Source organism: Hemiscyllium ocellatum, chromosome 23 (assembly GCF_020745735.1).
Source record: "Hemiscyllium ocellatum isolate sHemOce1 chromosome 23, sHemOce1.pat.X.cur, whole genome shotgun sequence".
Lineage (NCBI taxonomy): Eukaryota > Metazoa > Chordata > Chondrichthyes > Orectolobiformes > Hemiscylliidae > Hemiscyllium > Hemiscyllium ocellatum.
The window spans coordinates 48,972,492-48,996,161 of record NC_083423.1 but is presented as its reverse complement, the minus strand read 5'-3'; the positions used below and the strand labels follow the sequence as shown (position 1 = coordinate 48,996,161).

At 40.5% G+C, this 23,670-nt stretch overlaps 1 protein-coding gene across 3 annotated transcripts in view; it reads left to right on the top strand.

The window, feature by feature from the left end:
* The window catches only part of LOC132826927 (1-phosphatidylinositol 4,5-bisphosphate phosphodiesterase zeta-1-like), a 146,114-nt gene that overhangs the window by 107,441 nt on the left and 15,003 nt on the right, over window positions 1-23,670 (top strand). For 2 of the 3 annotated variants that reach the window (XM_060843229.1, XM_060843227.1), the window contains 5 exons: window positions 8,705-8,887; window positions 15,554-15,710; window positions 17,717-17,833; window positions 20,196-20,362; window positions 21,732-21,873. In XM_060843229.1, the coding sequence (XP_060699212.1) occupies window positions 8,705-8,887; window positions 15,554-15,710; window positions 17,717-17,833; window positions 20,196-20,362; window positions 21,732-21,873 (766 nt within the window). The remainder of the gene's footprint in view (window positions 1-8,704; window positions 8,888-15,553; window positions 15,711-17,716; window positions 17,834-20,195; window positions 20,363-21,731; window positions 21,874-23,670) is intronic. The other variant, XM_060843228.1, reaches the window with a different exon arrangement.

Genomic DNA, 23,670 nt, shown 5'->3' with positions numbered 1-23,670 from the left:
ATTTGGATCCTCCAACCACATGGCTTCAATGTGGATTTCACCAGTTTCCTCATTTCCTCCTCCCCCCCCCCCCCCCCCCCCCCCCCCCCCCCCCCCCAAAACACCTTATCCGAGATCCAACCTTCCAACTCGGCACTGCCCTCTTGACCTGTTCCACCTTCTTCCTTCCCACCTATCTGCTCCACCCTCCTCTCCGACCTATCACCTTCTCCCTCACCTTCATTAACCTATTACATTCTCAGCTACCTTCCTCCCAGCCCCCCCCCCTCCCATTTATCTCTCATCCCCCTTGGTCCACAAGCCTCATTCCTGATGAAGGGCTTATGTTCGAAACGTCGACTCTCCTGCTCCTGTGATGCATACTGGCTGTGCTTTTCCAGCCCCACACTCTCAACTCTGATCTCCAGCATCTGCAGTCCTCACTTTCTCCCAGTTATTCTCCTCATTAGATCTTCCAGTGCTTGGGTAGAATTGTCTTTTATACCTTATTTTGCGTTTAGAGGAGCAGGATCTATGGACCCAACATATGGTGTCTGTGAAGTAATTAAGGTGTGCATTTCCGAGAGGGGAGTGATTGAAGCTTTTCCTTTTTGTCTTTTGTGAATTAGGTGAAAGAGTCAAGGTAACTTTGGAAAAGTAGGGTGCTACAATGGGTGCACTGTGGCTCAGTGGTTAGCACTGCTGCCTCACAGCACCAGAGATCCTCCTCATAGCTTGTATTTTTTTTAAAATCATGCTTCAGACCAATTAATCTATTTATTTCAATTTATTTGCCAAACTGTTTTAAAGTGGTAATTAATAGATAGAATAGCCCACCAGGAAAAAATGGTCAAGCCCAGAACACTGAATATTATGAAATATCTAAATAAATTTGATTGGAAAATGGTGAGATACAGTGGATAGCCAGACACTTTTATTTCCCAATAGCAGAAATCATGAAGGGGCAAAACTTTTAATGTAAATGGAGAAGTGTTTAGGGGAGCTGTCAGAGGTATACAGTTTGTATTTGGGGAATGTATTGCCTGCAGTGGTAGTAGAGTCAGATACATAAGGAACATTTAAGTGACTCTTGGATAGGCACATGGAAGTTAGTACAATGATAGGTATGTAGGTTAGTCTGACCTCAGAGTAGGAAAAAAGGCCAGCACAACATTGAGGGCCAAAGGGCCTGTAGAAGTTCTATGATCTATATGGGAGGAGACAATAAGAAATCCTTATTTATCTAAGACCTAGTTATGACATGAATTATCAATGGACTGTATATATTAGTCATTGGGAAAAATGGTATTGGAATTTGAAGACAATACATGTTAGATCAGAGAATTGTGAGCCAGGATAAATGGACTTCTACCTTTACATTTTTACTGGAAATCAATAAAACATGTCAAAATCAGAAACCAAAAAATATTTTTTAAGGGCATCATTTTTACCATCTATTTCAAGTGGACTCAAGTGTTTTAATCCGAGGCATGAACTTTTACAGAAAATTCTCGCTCCCCAGATCCAGTTTAGTTGATAGTACCCGGTCTCGTTTTAATTCCCTAGTTAGGGGTACGGGAGCAGCTTGGTGGGTGGATGTTGAAGCAAGTCAGTTCTGTTTTCTCCTGATCAGTTCAGAGGCCACCATAAGAGTTGCTGGGTGCATCAGCAGCCTGTGGAAAAGGGTCACCTGGGTGTTTAGGCATGTTGTTAAAGCTGTTAAAATCATAGCAGAACAAAACAGTCTGCCCCAGCATTGCCCCTCACACCTCCTTACCTATCCTATATACTCCCTGTGTCCCATCTGATGCACCCCAACATGGCTATAGCCATGGCCCCTTGTATCCTTCATACCAACCTATACCCATCTACCCGATGGCCCTTTGTAGTCCTTGTGCTTATTTAGTTGCAAATCATGCCGCCAATGCCCTCCATCCGCTCTATTTTGCCTTTGTATCATCCATGCCAACTCAGCAGTATTCATAATAAAAACCCAAAGTCAGAAGTCACATGACACCAGGTCATAGTCCAACAGATTTATTTGAAATTAGAAGCTTTGAGAGCGCTACTCTTTCGTCAAGTAGAGAGAAATGCACAGGCACCGAATTTATAGGCAGAGAGATCATTGCAAGATAATTCGAGGTAATTAAGAGGTGAAAAGATAGTACAAATGATGTGAGTGGAGTGACGACAGGCTGAATAACTAGTCTTTACAGGTGATCAAAAGTGTCAAACGGTGTGAGTAAAGTGTCAGTAGCTGAATAGCTAGTGAAGGGATAACCTATGATCTGATTAATTAAAGGCACTCTTAATAACTTGGAATTATTTATCAGTGATGTAAATGCCAATAAATTCTGTGCTGGTGCTCTTCCTTCCACTTCATCTGATGACTGAGCCGTGCACCGAAAGCTTGTGATAATCTGGTGTCAACGAGGAGAAAATGAGGACTGCAGATCTGGAGATTAGAGTCAAAGACTGTGGTGCTGGAAAAGCACAGCCAGTCAGGTAGAATCTGAGGAGCAGGACAGTTTTCATCGTGTGACTTCTGACAACTGAAAGAACTATGGATCCTGTAAATCGGAAACAAAAACAAGTTGCTGGAAAAGCTGAACAGGTCTGGCAGGATCTGTGCAAAGAAATCAGAGTTAGCATTTCAGGTCTGGTTATCACTGCTCAGAACTGATAGAAGGGTGAGAAGACCGGAAACGTAAACTCTGATTTCTCTCTACAAATGCTTCCAGACCTGCTGAGCTTTTCCATCAACTACTGCTTTTGTTCCTGATTTACAGAATCCATAGTTCTTTCAGTTATCAGAAGTCATTAGTGGGCGGCACGGTGGCACAGTGGTTAGCACTGCTGCCTCACAGCACCTGAGACCCGGGTTCAATTCCCGACTCAGGTGACTGACTGTGTGGAGTTTGCACGTTCTCCCCGTGTCTGCGTGGGTTTCCTCCGGGTGCTCCGGTTTCCTCCCACAGTCCAAAGATGTGCGGGTCAGGTGAATTGGCCATGCTAAATTGCCCGTAGTGTTAGGTAAGGGGTAAATGTAGGGGTATGGGTGGGTTTCGCTTCGGCGGGTCGGTGTGGACTTGTTGGGCCGAAGGGCCTGTTTCCACACTGTAAGTCTAATCTAATCTAAAAAAAAGTCACATTATGTAGGGCTTATGCCCAAAAGTTGACTCTCCTGCTCCTCGGATGCTGCCTGACTGGTGTCATGTGACTTCTGACAACCGAAAGAACAATAGATCCTGTAAATCATAAACTAAAACAGAAGTTGCTGGAAAAGCTCAGCAGGTCTGGAAGCATCTGCAGAGAGAAATCAGAGTTAAAGTTTCAAGTCTGGTGACCCTTCCATCAGTTCTGAGGAACTGTTACCGGACCTGAAACGTTAACTTGCACAGATTAGAGTGGTACTGGAAAAACACAGTAGGTCATAAGTCATCCCTGATTTAGGTCTTTTGCCTGAAACGTTGATTTTCCTGCTCTTCGGATACTGCCTGACCTGCTGTGCTTTTCCAGCACCACTCTAATCTTGACTCTAATCTCCAGCATCTGCAGTACTCACTTGAGCCTTTCTTGTACAGATGCTGACAGACCTATTGAGCTTTTCAAGCAAGTTCTTTTTTTGTTTCAGCAATATCCATTATTATTAAATCTTAAGACCCATGTTGAAATGGAGTAAGATAAAGTTGAAAATGTCTATTGATGATGTCACTGTTAAAAATCTCTCATTCATAAAAACCCTTCACTACAATTAACTTCCTTCAGCTATTTAATCTGTTATAAAATCATACAAATGTATTCATAGCCACGCTTCGTAGAATTTACGAGCAATTGGAGCTGACAATCACCTGTAAGGTAGCCCAATGGGACACTGAAAGATTGTGAAATACCAGTTTGCTGCTTGGATTCTGTAATGATATTCCACAGGTTAATGTCAATAGACAGATTGAAATAGCAAGTGCTGATTTTTTTTCTCTCTCTCCATACATTTTACTTTTAATTTGAAGGCAGGACTTTTCAATGTTTTGGCAGTTACCTTGATTGATTCCTCAAACATTTGACAATACAAAAGAGTCAATCCACTGTCATAAATCTTCATGTCTACCTTTATCAGTCCCAAAGGGCACCTTACCTGTCACAGAAATCTCGATGGACGACATCAGTTGAGCTTAAAAGAAACTGAAGGAACTATGGATGCTGGAAATCTGAAATAAAAACAGAGATTGCTGAAAAATCTCAGCAGGTCTGGCAGCATCTGTGAAGAGAAATCAGAATTAATGGTTAGGTCATGTGCACAGGTTATGTTTCATGAGCAATCATTTGACCTGACTGAAGGCAGCTACACCTTCAACATGTGGAGCTGTCTTCAAATATATACACAGTATGTATGTGCAAAGTGTAACGAACCCACCCCCACTTCTCCTTCAAAAATTACAAGTGCCTGATTTGGGTTTGGGATTCAGGAAATAATTTTGGGTAAGGCAGAGACTCTGGTTTGAGAATAAAATGGATTCTGGGCAGATATTGCAACCATAAAAATAATTTTTTTCAATGGTCTGTGGCCTAAACACTTTTACTGCAGTTTAATGTATTTAAAAAAATATTTGCCTCTTGATCTCCAGTACTAATGTTTCTCAATTATCTAGTTGCACCGATTGATCTGAAAATGGTAAATTTGTTGCATACAGAAGAGGGTATTCCTCTCCAATCTCTTAAATGCATTGTTCAGCCTGCATTAAGCATCAACTCCGGTATAGTTGAACGGCAGTAAGATAAGTAAAGAGAGCATTACTTTGTGCTTTTATTTCTCTCACACAAATTATTTCACAGTATTATTTGCTGACCTTTTATTTACAAGGTAACAAATACTCAGGTATCATCTATGCTCGAAGATAGTTGTGTCAAAGTCAGTAAGACAAACCTTCAGGTCTTTGGAAGGCACCAATCAGATTACTGGGTGGAGTGCTGAATGGACCTGGCATTTATTGTCAGTTTACCCTCACAACTGTAAAACAGAGCTGGAAGAAATTGGTTATTCTTTGTAGGACAAGCAAGGCAAAGTATTTCCTTGCAAACACTTCAGCAACCCCCAGTTAAACCAACACTTCCATTACTATGCCTTCTAGTTAAGGTCCCTCTTACTATCTTGTCAATGCTTCTTCCTGGGTGGTTCTTGGGGTAGAAGATATTATCTTCCACTCTGGTATTGTGGGTCCTATTACAACTTAATCTCCAGGTAGTTCACCCTTTGGTCTCTCCAGTTCCCTTTCCTATGACTGCACAGCTCCCTTAGCCCACAGTGGTTACCTTGAGGCAGGAAGGATCAGGCAGCCCTGAGATGCATTCAGGAAATGGCTTCATGTCAGGATTCAACTCTCATGGGCAAGGGTCAGTTCTTTCCAGCATGTAGAGCCACCTGTGGCCCACAGTACTGGCAGATGATACCTAGAATAAATGTAATATTGTCTACAGGACATGTCCTACCTGCTGCTGAATACTTGTGATGTTGGATAGTAGTGAGTAAGGATAGCCCAAAGGAATTGCAAATGTTCGAAGGCAGAATAGTAATAGCAATGGATCAGAATCCTAAAATACCACAGGCATTTTTAGGCCTTTAGTTCCAGTATGCCTTTTTTATAAAAGAGGGCTGTGACAGAGGCAGGTGTAAACACAAAATTGGCACTAGCTCTTAAGGGTGTCACAGAATATTTCAAACAGACTGGCTTGCGATTTCTTGTAACTACAAAGGTAACATGATCCAAACACCAGAGCTGAAAAATGTGTTGCTGGAAAAGTGCAGCAGGTCAGGCGGCATAAGTCCTTCTTCAGTTAAACGTCAATTCTCCTGCTCCTTGGATGCTGCCTGACCTGCTGTGCTTTTCCAGCAACACATTTTTCAGCTCTGATCTCAGCATCTGCAGTCCTCACTTTCCCCATGGTACAAACACCACCACTCCACTCAACAATGAGCCAGACAAATCAGATTATGTTCTAAGTGCAGACAGATTGTGTGTTTTCAACAGAAAAAAACACAATGACAAGAGTTAGTAAAAAGCAAATTTCAACTCACGTCAGCATGGACTAGTTGGACTGAACATTCTTTGCCTGAGTTTAAGTGTCAGTGTGTGCTGCATTGGTCACAGACAAAGAATTATACCCTCATTACCTTGCGTTGCATGTGAAGATCTCTCTCATTCCAAGTTCCTTAGAAAGATCAGGACAAATTAACTTTCAATCACAAGGATTACACAACCAAGAATCCCAGCAAATGACCAGTGTCAATATTGCCATTTGTAATAGCTGCATTGTTCGAATTCCCACATTTTGTGAATAGTTCCAACTATCTTTTTATTAACTTTTATCTATTTGGACTCATGTCTTATTTATAATTTCTGTGTTGTGTTGCCAATTATTCTCATATTTAGTAATTATTAAGCCCAATCCTTATTCAGAAAGCCTGGTTGAATGGCCACCTTTGAAGGCTCCTTTTGTTTCTGGGCAAAAGGTATCCTCAGAGGTGGGTGAACAAATGAGGAGAGCCAATTCTTCCCTCTTCACTTAGGAATTTCATAGTGGGATAGCTTGTCTGGAACTACAATCAGTTCTGCTATAACTCACATTTCTTTAACATGAATTGGCTATAATGCGGTTAAAGAATTTAGACCATTATTTCTAGAACACAAACATTTGTGATCTGCATTGGCTCTGATGCGATTCCAGTCCCATTGGTTTAAATGGTGATGCTAACATGCAATTTTCTTATAATGTGGGATCGCAATGGAACTATTGTATTATATCAGAACATACTGTATAATGAATTGGGGAATCTCACCCAGAGTCTGGTTGTAACAAATGGCAAAACAAAATTGTAAATATTTGCTTCCTACATTTTAACATCTGTATTTAAAATACTTCAGCCTTTTCTCAATCAAAGCTTTGCCACTTCCCAGTTTTGGCTTCTTGACCATCTTTAGTTTTCAGTGCTGGATTATTTTTAACCACACAATCATTTAAGACGATCATAAACTTTGGAATCCTCCTTTTTAAAATTTCTACCTCTCTATTTTACCTGAAGATACTCCTCAAAATGTGCATTTCTAACCAAGCTATTGGTCACACATCCTAATGTCCTCATATACAATGTCTTGGATTATGTTGTTGTCTATCTTTCTCCATTGACTTAACCCTTAATGTAAGCAAATGTAGCCAGCAGCAGTCTGATGGTCAGATTGTTACACAGACTTCAGATTATGAGTCAATGGTTATGAAACAATTGCAAGATGCAAGTCTGGTGGAGTTGTCTTTCGTCTGTCATCTTCCATCAGTGAAAATAAAGCTGATAATGGTAGAATCAATTAAATAATTCAGCTCCATCATTGTTTATAATTACTTATTCAGGCTGAGATTTTGCTGCAAAGTGAAAGCTAGTTTACTGGCACTCGGTATTTTTAACATGTAAGTCATGCAGCAAATTGTGGCGCAAATGTTTTTAAAGCTGAAGGTTGAGGGAGAAAATGTCAAATGAAGCACCAGGTGAGACATCTGGCTGCACTCTGGGTTGACTTTGTGGGCGTTCTTGACTCAGACTGTAGCTTTGCTCAGAAAGTTCATGCTATTGCATCTGATCACCTGGTAGCATTTGATATATGTGCCAGTTTGGCAGGCCTTCACATATCTGGACATCCTGCTACAGCTGACTTCCACTCAGGGTGCAGGCATGGGTGCAGATCTGTGTTTCGTCCTGGGCAAAGGTATGGCTTTAAACTCCTTTTTCTGGTAATTGTCCATGTTGAGATCTTATATTCAGAGAACTTCCATCTATGCAAATTGGAAGGATTGACAGGCTGGGTCTCTGGATTAGTGGTGCTGGAAGAGCACAGCAGTCCAGGCAGCATCTGAGGAGCAGTAAAATCGATGTTTCGGGCAAAACCCTTTATCAGGAATAAAGCTGGATCTCTATTCTCTTGGTGAAAATTGGACACTGAGGGGTGACCTTAAGGAGCCATTTAAAATTACGAAGAGTTTGATGTTACGTTTTTGGAGGTAAATACATATAACTAGAGGCCATTAACATACCAAGAATCCAGTTGGGAATTGAAAAAAAACCTCTTTACCTCAACACTGGTGAGAGTGGTAGAACTCCTACCATAGGAAGCGGTTGAAACAATAATATGGATGCATTTAAGGAGAAGCTAGATAAACATGAGAAATAAGGGAATAGAGAGTTTTATAACAATAGATTTACATAATGAAACATAGGAGGCTTAAATGGAACATAACACCACCATAGACTGGTTATGCCAAGCAGCCTGTTGCAATATATTAATTTGATGTACTCAAGTCCATATACCAAAGTCTTAACTTAATAACGTACTGAATAACATATTTCATTCACACTACCATAGGTCGCAGTAGACATTGTGCAAGTTTGTAGAGCTGTATATAAACGCCAGTAAAATTTGTTCCAATTTAACAGAATGCAGATCTCTAGCTTGGACTGCTCTGAAAACAGAGGTGACCTTATTCACCAAAATAGAGGACAGTTGTTAACCCATAACATTCAAAATTTAGTAAAACTTAAAGAAATTTTGCATCAAATGTTCTGATAATATAATGGGAGTAATATCTTCACTCATGATACACTGGGAAATGTTTGTTTTTTATACTTATTTGTTGCACTTCTTTCCATATTCAATTTGTGTGGCCTTTTTTCCCTTTACAGGAGTTAAAATATAAGATATTGATCAGGTGTAAGAATGTTCGAAAGTTCAGTTGCATGTACCCAGAAATATGGGAGCTTGTGGATGGAGAGACTGGAGATAACGGTGAAGAATTCGACCCTGAAACAGAATCTGAAGTAAAGAGTGTGGTACCAGCTGGGATACGGACATTCAGGATGAAGAAGGTAAAATCCAGGGTGGAGTGTCATTAGTCTGTCACACACACATTGCACAAACCCAAAATTTGAGACACTGACCTGAATTATTGAAGAGCTGTGGACAAAGCTCCCAAAATGGTGGGGGGACCCTAGATTAGGAAGCCAAAGATAAAGGAAAATAATTGAGTGTAATTCACGTGTAAGAGAAATTTGAACTCAACAGGGCTGTTTGAACTCAGTGCTGAACTCAGAGAGACTTCATTTTGGCTGTTGCAATGCCTTTAACCCGCAATGTTGAAGTCTGAGTTTTATGAGTAGACATAAATGTGTTGGAAGGCAGATAGAGTGTACCATGTAGCTCCCATGATGTGAAGTTATTTAAATCCCCGACACATTTTTTTGAACAAAAAGGGAAAAAGGTAAACTGGAAGCAGGTGTCAGTGAGAGTTGAAGAAAAAAACTTGCAATTATTCCATTAGATATTTGTTGTCATGTCATGAAATGTATTTATGAATGTCAATTGATTTGGAAATACTACAGTTATCAGAGTAGGGAATTCTGAGTTCATAATATGACAGCTCAAAGATGTTACAAAATATTTAGTGTGGGGTATGAGCCCTTACTGAATAGAGGTTTACAGGGGAACCTCGATTATCTGAACTTGATAGGTGGGCACTATTTTGTTCAGATAATCGATTATTCGGTTAATTGGTCAAATGGCTTTCCTCTGGGGCTTGGAGCTTTTAAAGTCTGCTTCCCGTTCAGGAGACTGCAGCAGCACACTGCGCGCGAGATCAGTCCCCAACTCCATTCAACACCACCCCCATCCCCAACACAGGTCCCTTGCCCCCAACACCCCCCCGCAACCACAGCCACATCCAACACCATCCCCCCAACGTGTCCCTGCCCTAATTCCACGCAAACACCGCCCCAAACGCTGTCCAACACCTCCCCGCCCCCAACCCTGTGCTACCCCCCTCCGAACCCCATCCAACACTGCCCCCACCCCCAATATCTCCCCTGCTCCCAAACCCTGTGCAACATCCCCCCTCACACGCATCCCCAACACTGCAGACACTCGCCTCTCTCCGGGACAGCAGGACTGGACTCCAACAACCATACTGCTGCAGCTGCCTTTGTGGAGTAAGTCTCTAAATAGTGCACGCACACATGCATCCGCACACACACACAGCCACAGCCACACACACAACTTTTTGACAGGTTCCACCTTTGCCCTGTACTGGACAATGTTGGAGAGATTATCGGGAGGGGGGGGAATGGTTAGGGTACACCCCTTTAGAACTCCAGGGAAAATGTGGGGAGAGAGGGAGGGCGTGACGTCGGTCATTTGGAGACGGTGCCTGTTTAATCACTGTAAACAAAAGACGCGAACACTGTTGGAAACATATCGTTGATGTAATGTTTTCATCGGGACCTCAAGATCTCCTTTGGATAGTCTGATTTTCGGATAATTGGTATTTGGATAATCGAGTTTCTTCTGTATTTGTCTTTGCAAGAGATTAACTGCCTTAGATGTAGACTATCTGAAAGCTAGGAAAATCAATCAAACTGCGTTGCTGATGTACTGCAAGATCAGCTAGCCAGTATGTTCAAGTCATTAGTGGAAATAGAAATCCCAATTTTTAGTCAGAAATTGTAAACTGTTCCACTGAGGCCACGTGTGGATCTTTTCTACTGAAGTAAGTAGCTTGAGTCAGGAACTTTGCAGTCGCTGCATCCAACATGGAAGAATGGTCCCAAAATGATGAGAACTTCAGGTCCAGGAAGCTAGGTGCAGGACTGTGTTGGACTAAATGTAGGGGCAGCTATGGTGGCTAGTGCCAGGAGAGGCTGGTCACAAGGCCTGTTTGGTTACATCTTAGGATGTTTTTGCTCTCTCCCTTCCCGCCCCATCATCCCACTCATGCCACATGCATACCCCATGTCAACTCATGTTTCGATAAAACTCTGATGTCAACTCCTGTAAACCCATTCATCCACTTGAGTAGTCTACCCTCCATGGCATCTCACCCATTATCCACTGTTTGTGAGTGAGAGCAAAGAGGATCCAATGCTTTGGAAATGATGCAAGAGACTGCAGGGCCTGTAGCTTCAACAAGAGCAAGGCTCAGCAGCTTCTCAAACAATGCGAGAAAGCATGAATAGCAGCTTCAAAAAGAGAAGAGTGACTCATGGAAGACAGAGATGAGGAGAACTTTTTTTGAGTTTTAGTCTGTGGCATTCCCCCCCTCCCCCCTCCCCGGCGAAACCAGCAGAGATAGGTTAATTGAAGATTTAAAAGATGAGTTAGTTTCTTGACTGATAAGGGACTCTAAGAGTACAGCTCAAAGCCACAATCAAAGCAGTTATGGTCATATTGAAAGGCAGAACTGTTCTCGAGGGACCAAATAGACCCTATTATCCCTTGGACTGTTCAAGAGCTTTTTGGGAATAATACTCTAGTTTGTTCCTACACTTAACATCACTCTTGAATACCTCCTGATCTCAACCTTTCAACAGAGGAACAAGAACTGCTTTTTGCCTTGTCAGAACCTTCAATCATTTTAAACATCTCAGCTAGGTAATCACTTAATCTTCTATACCTGAGGGAATACCAACCACTCCATTATTTTCAAACATTTCTAAAATGATTGTTTACCTTCAGATTTCAGTCTAACAGAGAGTTTGCGCTTCCTCACTAACATTCGTTGCTTTGTCATTTATATTACTTAGTTGCTTTTTGCAATAACTAAGATATTGTGTGTGATGTATCCAGCAATTAAACATCAAATAGTCAGCTGAACTGAGTGGTCCTAGGATGGTTAACTTTGAAATTGTCCACAGGAAATGACTTTCAATCAAAGAACAATCACTTTGTTGTCTTGCAGAAATGTATTTGCTTTGGTTTGTGCCCATATATTTGATGACTCAATGCCACTTTGTTTGTTTTTCATATGTCCTTAAAGCTACAAAACAAAAGTGCTATTATTCTGAGCATGGTCAAGAATACATTTAATGTTTTTAATACTATGGTGTACTTTATGATGTATGGGTATAATGCATTGGACTGACACACTAATTTAATGAATTCAAAATTGGGAGGAAAATCACTTTAGACAACTCAGCTATTTTCTAAAACCTTTAAAAGTTTCAGTTCGCTGTTGAGCCTTTGATGAATTGCAGTTTAGTCTTATGTGCACATAATCAAGCCCAATCAGTGTCTGCCATGCCACACTTGGATTGGAAACTTTGGAAAAAGTTTTCATTTGCTTCCAAGAAGACAGCCTTAATCCAAAGCCAATACAGTTTTAAACTAATGAGAACCAAAGCCAATGGTGAAAGAATTTCAGAACTGGACCAATTACACATGGTAGGAGCTGGGAGAAGTCATGGTTGGTTGTGTGAGGTCACACCAGTGCAGCAATATCAAAACATTGATGAATGGATGCCAACAAAGCCCTTCTCCAATCTGGGCTGTAATAGGCGTGCCAAGGTTGCACTATAACTTTCAAAACTAGTACTCATGTATTGGAGCTCACATTTGAATCAATGCCCCAGTGGTATAGTCATTGGACAGTTAAACCAGAGGTCCAGGTAATGTTCTGGAGACCTGGGTTTGAATCCTAGTATGACAGATGGTGGCATTTGAATTCAACAAGAATCTAGAATTAAGGGCCCAATGACAACTATGAATCCATTGTCAATGGTTGGAAAAACCCATCTGGTTCACTAATGTCCTTGAGGGAAGGAAGCTACCATTCTTACATGTGCCTCCAGACCCACAGCAATGTGGTTGACTCTTCATGGCCCTCTGGGTAATTAGGGATGGGCAATAAATGCTGGCCTAACCAATTTGAATGAATAAAACAAAAAGTGATTCTTCTTCAACCAACATGATGATGCCATCTGTGAAATCCAGATCTGCCAACAAAGATATTTCCATGGGAAGCCAAAGATTGCACTGTGACTTATATCATGTTGAAATCAGTAACCTAGAGCAAAAAGAACAGGGAAGAACGTAGAAACATAGGAACAGGAATAGGCCATTCAGCCCATCAAGACAGTATACAACCCCTTCCATACTCCTTTTGTGATGTTGAAGGAAACCATGGTCTTGACATGCCATCTCCAGTCATGATATAAGGTTTTTAATATGTTAATATGTCATTCCTGTGTGGCATACTGTCTTGCACTGTATCAGCATGACTGCTGATGAATACTATCAAAAGCATTTGTTCTGTGCCCAGAGTGAGCTGCCATCTTGCAAAACCTGCTTGTTCTTCATAAATGGTATCATTTACTTCAGCATTCACTCTGCTGAAGTGTACTATGCCGAAAACTTTGCCTTGTACTGACTGAAGTGTTGTGCTCTTCCAATTGTTGCAGTCACTGAGGTCTCTTTTGTTTGGCTGCTTGCTGATTATTCCACACTTCCCATAATACCTGGTCTTGCTGAACATGTCTGTGAGATCTCTTGTAATGTTGTTCTTGCCATAGTTCAATGGCTTTATTGGCATCTCATTAAACTCAGGTGCCTTGTTGATTTGAGGCTTTTGGTAGCTTTTTAACCCTGTAATCTTGGAGTATCTTTATATGTCAGCATTAGGCTGTTCTAGTGCGGTACTTCATTGAACTCAACCATGGGGCTGATCTGGTTGGGAGTCTCTGAAAGTATTCCATTCTGCTCCTTATCCATCACTTCCATTCCACAGTCCTTCTCTTTGATTGATACAGTTGTGGTTGCAATAGCTGGTTCCTGTCCAACATATTGTACTCATGCCAATCTATTTTTCTTTGTGACACCCTGTCTTTAAACTTTATTTATTCTCAGTTGTTACTCATGCAGCTCATGTACATGGATTTTTCATCCAGTCTGATCATCTTACCTTTGACTCACCTTCTTTTCCTTCTCCTTCTTGATCTTCACCTTTGTTTTGTCATCAACTTCCACATCATGTGAGTGATCCATTATTCTTTGATAGTTCCTCTGCTCCACCTAATTATGACTTCTGCACTCACCTTCACTTCTCATTTGAAGTTTTACACTGTTTCTTAATATTGCCCACTCTCCATAATACTTCAGATTATTTGAGAGTCTAGGCTGGGAAGGGCCCAATATCTCCCTGTCCTTCAGTCTCTTCCATTGCAAATGGCACACTCAAGGAAATGGCAGGTGTATGCTGGCCTTCTCCAACAGCAATGGGTTCAGCATTGAAAATATTATTCAAACACCACAATGTCCATAAAAACACAATGAGGTCACCAGCTGCTAAACAATTTTGACTGTACATGCACCAGCAACAGACCAAGGACATCCCAGCAAAGTGTCTGGACTTGTCAAGATGTAGATGCACAATCTCTTTGTCAAACAAAATTATTGGAAGCTGAAGAAACCAACAACTGCAAAGATTTATTGAGACTGGTTAAGGGATATTCAATAGACAATCCTCAGGGCAGAAGGGTAACATGTTGACCACTTTTATAAATTTTAATTTTCATGTATCCACACTGATTGAAGCCCTCTTTCTGAAAGTTAGGAATGTGATATCCTTATTGATGTCTCTGTGTGGACAGTGAAGGGAGAATGCTAAGTATTACAAAATCAATCAGGGTAAACTGCTGTAAAGGCTGAGAGACTGGTGTGGTGCAAGTGTACAAGTCATACTAAAGGTCAGAAACAATGGGACCTCCCCCTCTGAATTTTCCATTTATTTCTACCTGTAGTGCTAATCCTTTAAAATGCCATGGATACAATGATGATGAATTGCAGGATCGTTATAGATGGATAAACCAAGAATTGTATCTCTCTTGTGATCCTTCTCTTTGGCTATTGCTTATGATATTATCTGATCTCGCTCCTTTACAGTGTTTTACCTGATTAACTTGTCAGTGCCTGGATCATTTGTCAAACTGTTTGCAAGAAAGCTGTTTTATATGTGCTTGTTCCTAGAAATGCAAAATCTCAGCAGTACCTGATGACTCATTTCACTACATGTCAAATGATATTCTTATTGCATCTCAGAATGACTGCATTAGATAAATGAACAAAACACAACTTAGTGGTTTGAATATTGAACCATCAAACTGCTGCTGTTTTACCATGAGTACCACCCGTCTCAGTTTCGCTCCCTGATTTCACTTCAGGTTTTGTTTTGTTTTCATGACCATTTGATAGATTGCTGAAAAGAGGGACATTTTGCCAAAGCTTTTCATCTTTACTCATTAGGCCAATAGCACTTTTAATGTAAATTTTCAAATGTTTGAAAGTTAGGAATATGATATCCTCATTGGACATGTCCCATCTTTATGCAGACAGTGAATATGCAATGTGCAATGGGCATGGGGGTGTGTGTTGGGAGGACATATTGGGACAAATAAGTGCCAAATATTCAACCAATCACAAAATAGAAGATTGGCCGGCAAGTTGGCTGGTCAAATTGCTGGCCATGCAGAAATCAGAGGGGAGCTATGTTAAGTTGCTTTCTCTCTGATAATCTAAGTCAACTTGCAGGATCATTTCTCTTATGGTACAAATCATGGAGCTTATTTGAAATTTGGCATTCTTGCATATGTTTTGATGAGTGCAGGAGAAGAAAGAAACATGTCTCTCTTTTCAGCAATGTCCAAATGCTGTAATTACTAAGTGGCCGTAATTATTTTGTCATCTTGAGGCATTATTTTTTCATCTTGCAGAAACAAATGTTTAGACTCGCCATGGAGTTCTCGAACGTTATTGTGTACTCAAAGTCAGTTGATTTCAAAGACTTCAAACACTCAAAGAACAACCAGCTGTTTTATGAAAGCAATTCATTTTCAGAACACAAAGCAATGAAGTTAATAAAGCAATCAGGTAAGTGTATATTAAATTCAGCTTTTGATTTTTAGTTCACATGAAATTTCAACTGATTAAAATGGGAGCATAAGTTTTGATTTCCAATTTATCTGCTCTTGCTTGAGAAGCAGCTGCAATCCACTGAATTTTCTCTTCATGTTGGAGTAGGGCAGTAGTTAAATTTCAGAGCCATTAGTGTAATACATTCTTCAAGTCAGCTGTCACTATAATCAATCATGCCATGGGCCAAAGAATTGTAATAGGTTTCTTTCCTAAAGCTACTTGAAAATATCCAATAAGTTAATTGAGAATGCCAAGACAGTGCCATAGATGCAGTGCACAGTGGGATTCTCAGACTTTGGTAGGCCTGATGCATGTCCTTCCAGTATAGCTTGTGGCTTGGTTGTAAATCAGAAAGTTTATTCTTAATCATCAAGCTGTTATCCATGTAACAACAACAAAAGAGACTTGTCCATTCAGTTGGATAATTTTTTAAAAACCTCTGTTATGGGATGTGGGCATTGTTAGCTAGACAAGCACTTAATGTCCATCCTTAATTGTCCAGAATGCAATGAAGAGTCAACCACATTGCTGTGGATCTGGAGTCATGTAGGAGAAAGTGAGGACTGCAAATGCTGGAGATCAGAGTCAAAAAGTGTGGTGCTGGAAAAGTACAGCTGGCCAGGCAACATCTGAGGAGCAGGAGAATCAATGTTTTGAGTATAAGCCCTTAATCAGGAATGTGATGAAGAGCTTATGCCTGAAATGTCAACTCTCCTGCACCACACGTTTGATTCTGGAGTCACATGTCGGCCAGACCAGATAAGGATGGCAGTTTCCTTTCCTGCAGGATTTTAGTGAACCAGATGGGTTTTTCCAGGGTAAAAACAGGACTGCAGATGCTGGAAACCAGAGTCTAGATTAGAGTGGTGCCGGAAAAGCACATCAGGTCAGGCAGCATCCGAGGAATATTCCTGATGAAGGGCTTTTGTCCGAAGTGTTGATTTTCCTGCCCCTCAGATGTTGCCTGACTTGCTGTGCTTTTTCAGCACCAGTCTAATCTAGATGGGTTTTTCCAACAATTGACTATGGATTCATGAGCATCATTAGACTCTTAATTCCAGATTCTTCACTCAATCATCTGCCATGGTAGGACTTGAACCTGGGTTCCCAGAACATTACCTGGGTCTCTCGGTTAGCAGTCCAGTGATAAATACCACTCGGCTATCACCACCCCTTATGATCTCGGGTGGGACTGCTAGAGAAAGGAATTAACCCAGAATGAACTGAGTTAGCATATAAAAAAAGAAAAATGTTGCAGGTGCTGCTGGTAAGACCCACTTTTTGCTGCTGATCCCTAATTGGACTTGAACTAAATGGTTAATAGATCATTTCAGAGGGCAGTAAGAATCATTGCTGTGATGGTTTCATGCTAGCATTATTGAGCTTTACTTTATGTTCTGGTTTTTAAAAATTTCATGACCAGCTGTGGTGAGATTTGAATGCATATTCCCAGACCATTATTCTGGTGGCACAGTGGCTCAGTGGTTACCACTGCTGCCTTGCAGCACCAGGGTCCCAGGTTCGATTCCAGCTTCGGGTAACTGTCTGTGGAGTTTGCACGTTCTTCCCGTGTCTGCATGGGTTTCCTCTGGGTGCTCCAGTTTCTTCCCACAGTCCAGGTGAATTTGCCATGCTAAATTGCCCGTAGTGTTAGGTTAGGGGTATGGGTGGGTTTCGCTTCGGCGGGTCGGTGTGGACTTGTTGGGCCGAAGGGCCTGTTTCCACACTGTAAGCCTAATCTAATCTAAAGTGAGTCTGGGTGGGTTACTCTTCAGAGGACTGGTTGGGCCAAAGCGCCTGCTTCCACACTGTAGGCAATCTAATCTAATCATTAACTTGGACATCTAGATTACTAGTCCAGTGACATTATACTACACCATCCTCCCCCATCCCCTGTCTTGTAATGTTTAATTGTGCTCTATATTGGGTAAACTGACTTTAAAAAAATCTTTTCATTCTAGCTTCTGAATTTGTAGCACATAATTCAAAGTTCCTATCAAGAACCTACTCTGCAGGTGCCAGACGGAATCTTTCCAACTACAAACCTCACGAATTCTGGAATGTTGGCTGTCAAATGGGTAAGTTTCAACTCCATATAATGTGACTACGTACTTCATGAACAATTGTTATGGATCATCCACAACCCTGTTGGAATATAAATTTACATCTGGGTCATCTTAAAAATTAGTTAAAAATACTTTGGATTTGAAGTTTTATTGTGGAATGTTGGCATATGAATACTCAACATTTTAATCCGAGCAACTAAGTATGGGAATGAGAAGATTTATGCACTTCCACTTTCACCAGTTGCATATTGTTTCTGGAGTACTTCCTGATCTTTACAGACCCAAAGACTGCAACTTATTTTTGTTATTAGATGGACCCATTGTATAGTCTGGCACAACCACATGCTTCTAGTCTATTTCCCCCTCATCTGCTCTTTGAGGAACCAGTGGAATGCTTACAGGCAGGATGGATGAAATATTTGGTCAAGTTCTCAGATAACCATTTCCAAGTTGAAACACTAGTCCACATTTAAAGGGCTCAGAAATTGTGACCCTTTCATAGGTTAAAAAGGCTTAGCTTTGCAGTGGTAAATGAGAACTGTGAAGACAAAAGTGAGACCGTGGCCCAGACTGAATTTGACAAAACTGGAATGTGGTACAAAATTTGTCATAGTCCATTTATTATCCTAATAGTCAGCCTTGACTCAAGTTTGCCTCAAAATCAGAAGGCCGCCGGTTCAATTTCTACCTCAGAGAGCTGAGCACAAATCTAAAGCAATAGTCTAGTGCAGTACAGAGGCAGTGCTGTGCTGTATTTTGAATGAAATGGGAAATTGAGCCCCTGTCATTCAGCTGTAAAACCACTCCAAAATCCACAAATACAGCACAATTAAAAAGTTGCAAGGCAGGGTGTGGGGACGTTGATGTAGTGGTTGATATGAAGAATAATCAATCAGCATTGAGGTGACCCATGTGATATTGGAAATACTGAAATGGCATCTAGGGTTGGACAATATACGTTGGGCAAGCCATCAATACCCATTTCGCACGAATTTGTAACAAAAAAGTGAGGAATGAAAGGCAGAGGCCTCGCTTACTGCTAAAGAATACATAAAGGATCCCTAGCATGATTGGTCAGCCAGCAGAGACGTTTGGTCAGATATCCTGATCAATAATTTTTACTGGAACCGCATCACAAATTGCTCATCTGCTCATTATGACATTGCTGATTGTGACACATTTCCATATACAAATTGGCTACTCCAAAGATATTTCTTGCCAAAACAGTATTGAATTGGCAGGTAAGCACTGTGAGATGGTATGAAGTCATAAAAGATGCTCTACATTGCAAGATTTTTAAAATTAAATACACTTTTAGAAATCCAAACAGAAATGCACTGCAATCCACCATCCTGACTTTATAACTCAATCTCACATTAATGAAAATATTCCTTAATGGCAGCTCAGTGGACAATCCAACGTTGTGCTCAAGGATCAAGATGTCCCAAGAATAATTCTGGGTGACCTGATCTCATTTGGAGGGACATTAGAGATCTTATAATAAGCCTTGGTGGCTCAAGTCAAGGGAATTTTTAAATAAGCCAAGGCTCTGAAACCTGTATTAACTCTGATGTCAGATGAAGGGAAACATGGCTTTTGGCTGTGATGTCCTTGCTGTAACTAACGACAAGTCCAATTGCCTCAGTTAAGACATGAAGGATATTCATTTGGTAACGCACTGGTGGACAACTCTTAAGTATGGAAAATCAACATTTTGGCAAAAGCCCTTCATCAGAAAGGGCTTCCTGATATAGGGCTTTTGCCCGAAACATCAATTTTCCTGCTCCTCGGATGCTGGCTGACCTGCTGTGCTTTTCCAGCACCACTCCACTCTTGACTCTGATCTCCAGCATCTGCAGTACTCACTTGCACCTAATTCTTAAGTGAGGACTGGCTATAGGTTGAATTGGTTGTTTTAATTGACTGCTAGTGGAGTGGACAGTAGAGTAATTTAAGTACGGCACGGTGGCACAGTGGTTAGCACTGCTGCCTCACAGCGCCAGTGACCCAGGTTCAATTTCCGCCTCAGGCAATTGCCTGTGTGGAGTTTGCACATTCTCCCTGTGCCTGCATGGGTTTCCTCCGGGTGCTCCGGTTTCCTCCCACAATCCAAAGATGTGCAGATTAGGTGAATTGGCCATGCTAAATTGCCTGTAGTGTTAGGTGAAGGGCTAAATGTAGCGGAATGGTTCTGGGTGGGTTGCTCTTTGGAGGGTTGGTGTGGACTTGTTGGGCTGAAGGGCCTGTTTCCATGCTATAAGTAATCTAATCTAATCTAAAAGTATGTTTTATGATATAAGAAGCGACATAAATATAGCCAGATTGTTTTTTCTCTTGTTACTTAAACTTTACTTGACCTTTTTTGTGTATGCAGTTGCTTTAAATTATGAGGTTCCTGGACTAGGTATGGACCTCAACAGAGGCAAGTTTCAGGACAATGGAGGATGTGGCTATGTTCTCAAACCCAAATTCATGAATCATGACATTGCATTTGACCCGATGGCTTCTAGGAGAGTTGAACCGATTATCGTTGTTATACAGGTTGGTATTAATATCAAACATTTGAGCAAGTTTAGTCAGTCAGATAAAGATAAGGCTTTGAGTAACAAGGAGAGTATGAGCAAAATCAGTATGGACTGATAGATCATAAATTTTTTTTTAATCATTATTTTATTCCCACTTACCATCAGTCGTTTAGAGGATGGTCACGTGGCTATATACTGTGTTCTGGACCAATGGATTGAAGATATCCTTTTCTTTCTCGTCTGTCTTTCTTTATATGTGTGTGAGATTAATTGGTTAACCCTTTTATTATACATCAGTAAAAATGATGATTACCTGAATACCCTTTTGAAAGTTAACAATGTAAAATCAACTGTGATCATTGAAGAAAGAAGTATAAACTCATTGTACATCTTACCTAAGAACTTGATTCTAAACTTTATGAAATGAAGGTAGTTGTTACTTAACATCATATAGAGTAAGGACTCAATTAATGCCTATTCAGTAAGGCTTTCAATTATCTGAATGATTACTAACAAATAAGGAAATGGTTGATAGGGTGAGGGTGTTGCGGTTGGCACAGTGTGGATAATGATGGTGGTGAGCTGATGGAGGTTTTTAAGATAATGAAAGGGTGTGACAATGTAATTTGGCTTGGTGAGGGTAGAGTGTGGGAGATAAAACGTAGAGGCAAATAATCATAGTTACTGATAAATACAATATGGGATTCAAAAAAATTCACTGACAGTAGAAGTTGTAGGTCACATAGCGTATTTACAGTCAATAGCAAAGACTCATTTAAGAGAAATCTCAATAATTATATGAGGGCGAAAATAGAAATTTATGATTGTATCAGATGAAGCAGAATGAGAGGAGGCTCATATTGAGCTAAAGCCAGCATGAGCTGTTCAGGCCAAATAAGTTTCTTTTTGTTTGGTACATTTTGTATCATGCTATGTAATAATGACTCATCATTAATCATCAGTTTTATGTACATCGAATTTGTCATTATTGTTTGAAGCATTTGTGTACTGAGAAGTAAGTACACTATGGGGAAAGACTTGCTCTGCTGTTTGTAATAAAATGCAAATGTGATTGGAAAAAAACTTGTTAATTTAGTTATAAAACGTAATTGGTTTTTATTCTAATTAAGAATATCTGGTCATTGTTTTTCTTTGTAATGTAATGAAAAATTGAATGATTTCACAATCCCAGTCCAGCACCTGTACAGAAGCAGAGATTAGAGGTGGGTTAGAGAAGCTTTGCACTAATTCTCCAGTATTGTCTAGTTTGTGGGAGAGTTCTTGGTGAAGGTGCAGAGTCACTGAAAAATCCCAGTAGACTGGTGCTACGTGTGTTTGAAATCTGTGTGTTTGATTTATGGCTGATTGATTTTCTTTTTGTACAGATCATTAGCGGTCAGAATTTACCAATCTGTAGAACACCCAGCAAAATAACAGTTGATGCTTGTGTTCGTGTAGAAATCTATGGTGTAGCTAAAGACACTGTAGCACAACAAACCAAGGTGTTAACATGTGCAGGTGAGGCAAGTGAGTATATCTCAAACAGAATTTTGTGTAATTAAATATGCTATTTTGCTACATTAAAACATTAGTGAAATTATTTTAAAGACTGGGCTGCTCTGTGCTGAGTGAGTGTTCAAATTAATACTTTGCTGAAGGAAAAGATGGAAACATAAAATATATCTTTTTATACAATAAGCTATTTGTCATTTTTACTTTTTAAACCATGTTTTATTGATGTGACCAGAGGATATCTACACGACTTGTAGATGTCTGATTACATGATGATACTTAGACCATGGTGGCGCAGTGGTTAGCACCTCTGCCTCACAGCACCAGGGACCTGAATTTGAATCCCGCCTGAGGCGACTGTCAGTGTGGAGTTTGCACATTCTCCCCAGTTTCCTCCGGGTGCTCCGACTTCCTCCCACAGTCCAAAGGTGTGCAGATTAGGTGGATTGGCCATGCAAAATTGCCCATCGTGTTCAGGGATGTGTAGGTTAGGTGCAATAGTCGGGGTAAATGTAGGATAATAGGGTTGGGGAATGGATCTGGGTGGGTTACTCTTTAGAGGATTGGTGTGGACTTGTTGGACGAAAGGTTCTGTTTCCACACTGTAGGGGTTTCTATGATTCTTATCACAATCATTTAGAAGCATACATATTGACAAAGCTCTTTGCTATATCAATTCTTTACCCCACTCTCTGCTCACAGTACTTAGCCTTTCTCTGAAAAGATAATGTGTTTTTTAGTCTCTCATATACCTTGTGCTAAAGCAAAACAATAAAAAACAAAGTTATAAAAGAGCAACTATCCTAAGTCTTTGTTTCACTCTCTGTTATGGTTTTAAGTTATCTGTCAATGACTCCTACTTTTTCCCTATTTATCCTGTCAAATCCTGGTGTAATTCAAGAATGCCCAAAGTCACATGACACCATGTTATAGTTCAGTAAGTTTATTTGAAATTGCAAGCATTCGGAGCGCTGCTTCTTCTTCAAGTAATTTCAAATAAACCTGTTGGATTATAACCTGGTGTCATGTGACTTCAGACTTTGTCTACCGCAGTCCAACACCGGCACTGCCACATCATAATTTAAGAAAAATATTAAAGTTCTCAATCACTTTTATTTATTCCAGAGAAAATATATTCATGTTGTCAAACCTCACCCTTTAACTATGGTTCCTTAGCATCCATTGTTACTAATTAATGATGCAGGTCAGGCAACATCCAAGGAGCAAGAGAACTGATGTTTTGGACATAAACCCTTCATCCGGAATAACAAAGTACATTCCTAATGAAGGACTTATGCATGAAACATCTTCTCTCCTGCTCCTTAGATGCTACCTGACGTGCTATGCTTTTCCAAAGCCACACTTTTCAACTCTGATCTCCAGCACATCTTACAGTCCTCACTTTCTACTAATTAATGATACCTCAATGCATCCAGTTCAATGCCACATGAACTGACACCAGTACTAAATAGACATCCTAATGTTTGATACTTTCTGTTAAATAGAGAGTTCAGTGACTTGTGTTTCCCATAGTTGAAATGTGCTGTGCTCAGTGCTAACCAAAGGGGAAACTCAAGCAGTCCTACTTTGCAAAAATAATTAAAGTCAACAGAATAGGGACCAAAAATGTGAATTACTTCCTTTTTGATAGAACCCATCAATACATGATTACACCAGTTATTACAGAGAGACGCAAGAGAGCTGATTTTAAATAGGGTTCATCGCCACAGGTCAAATTTCCTAATTTTGTGTTTGTCCATGGGAAGCACGGAACTTAGTCAGAATAGTAGACCAATTCTCCATTTGCATGAA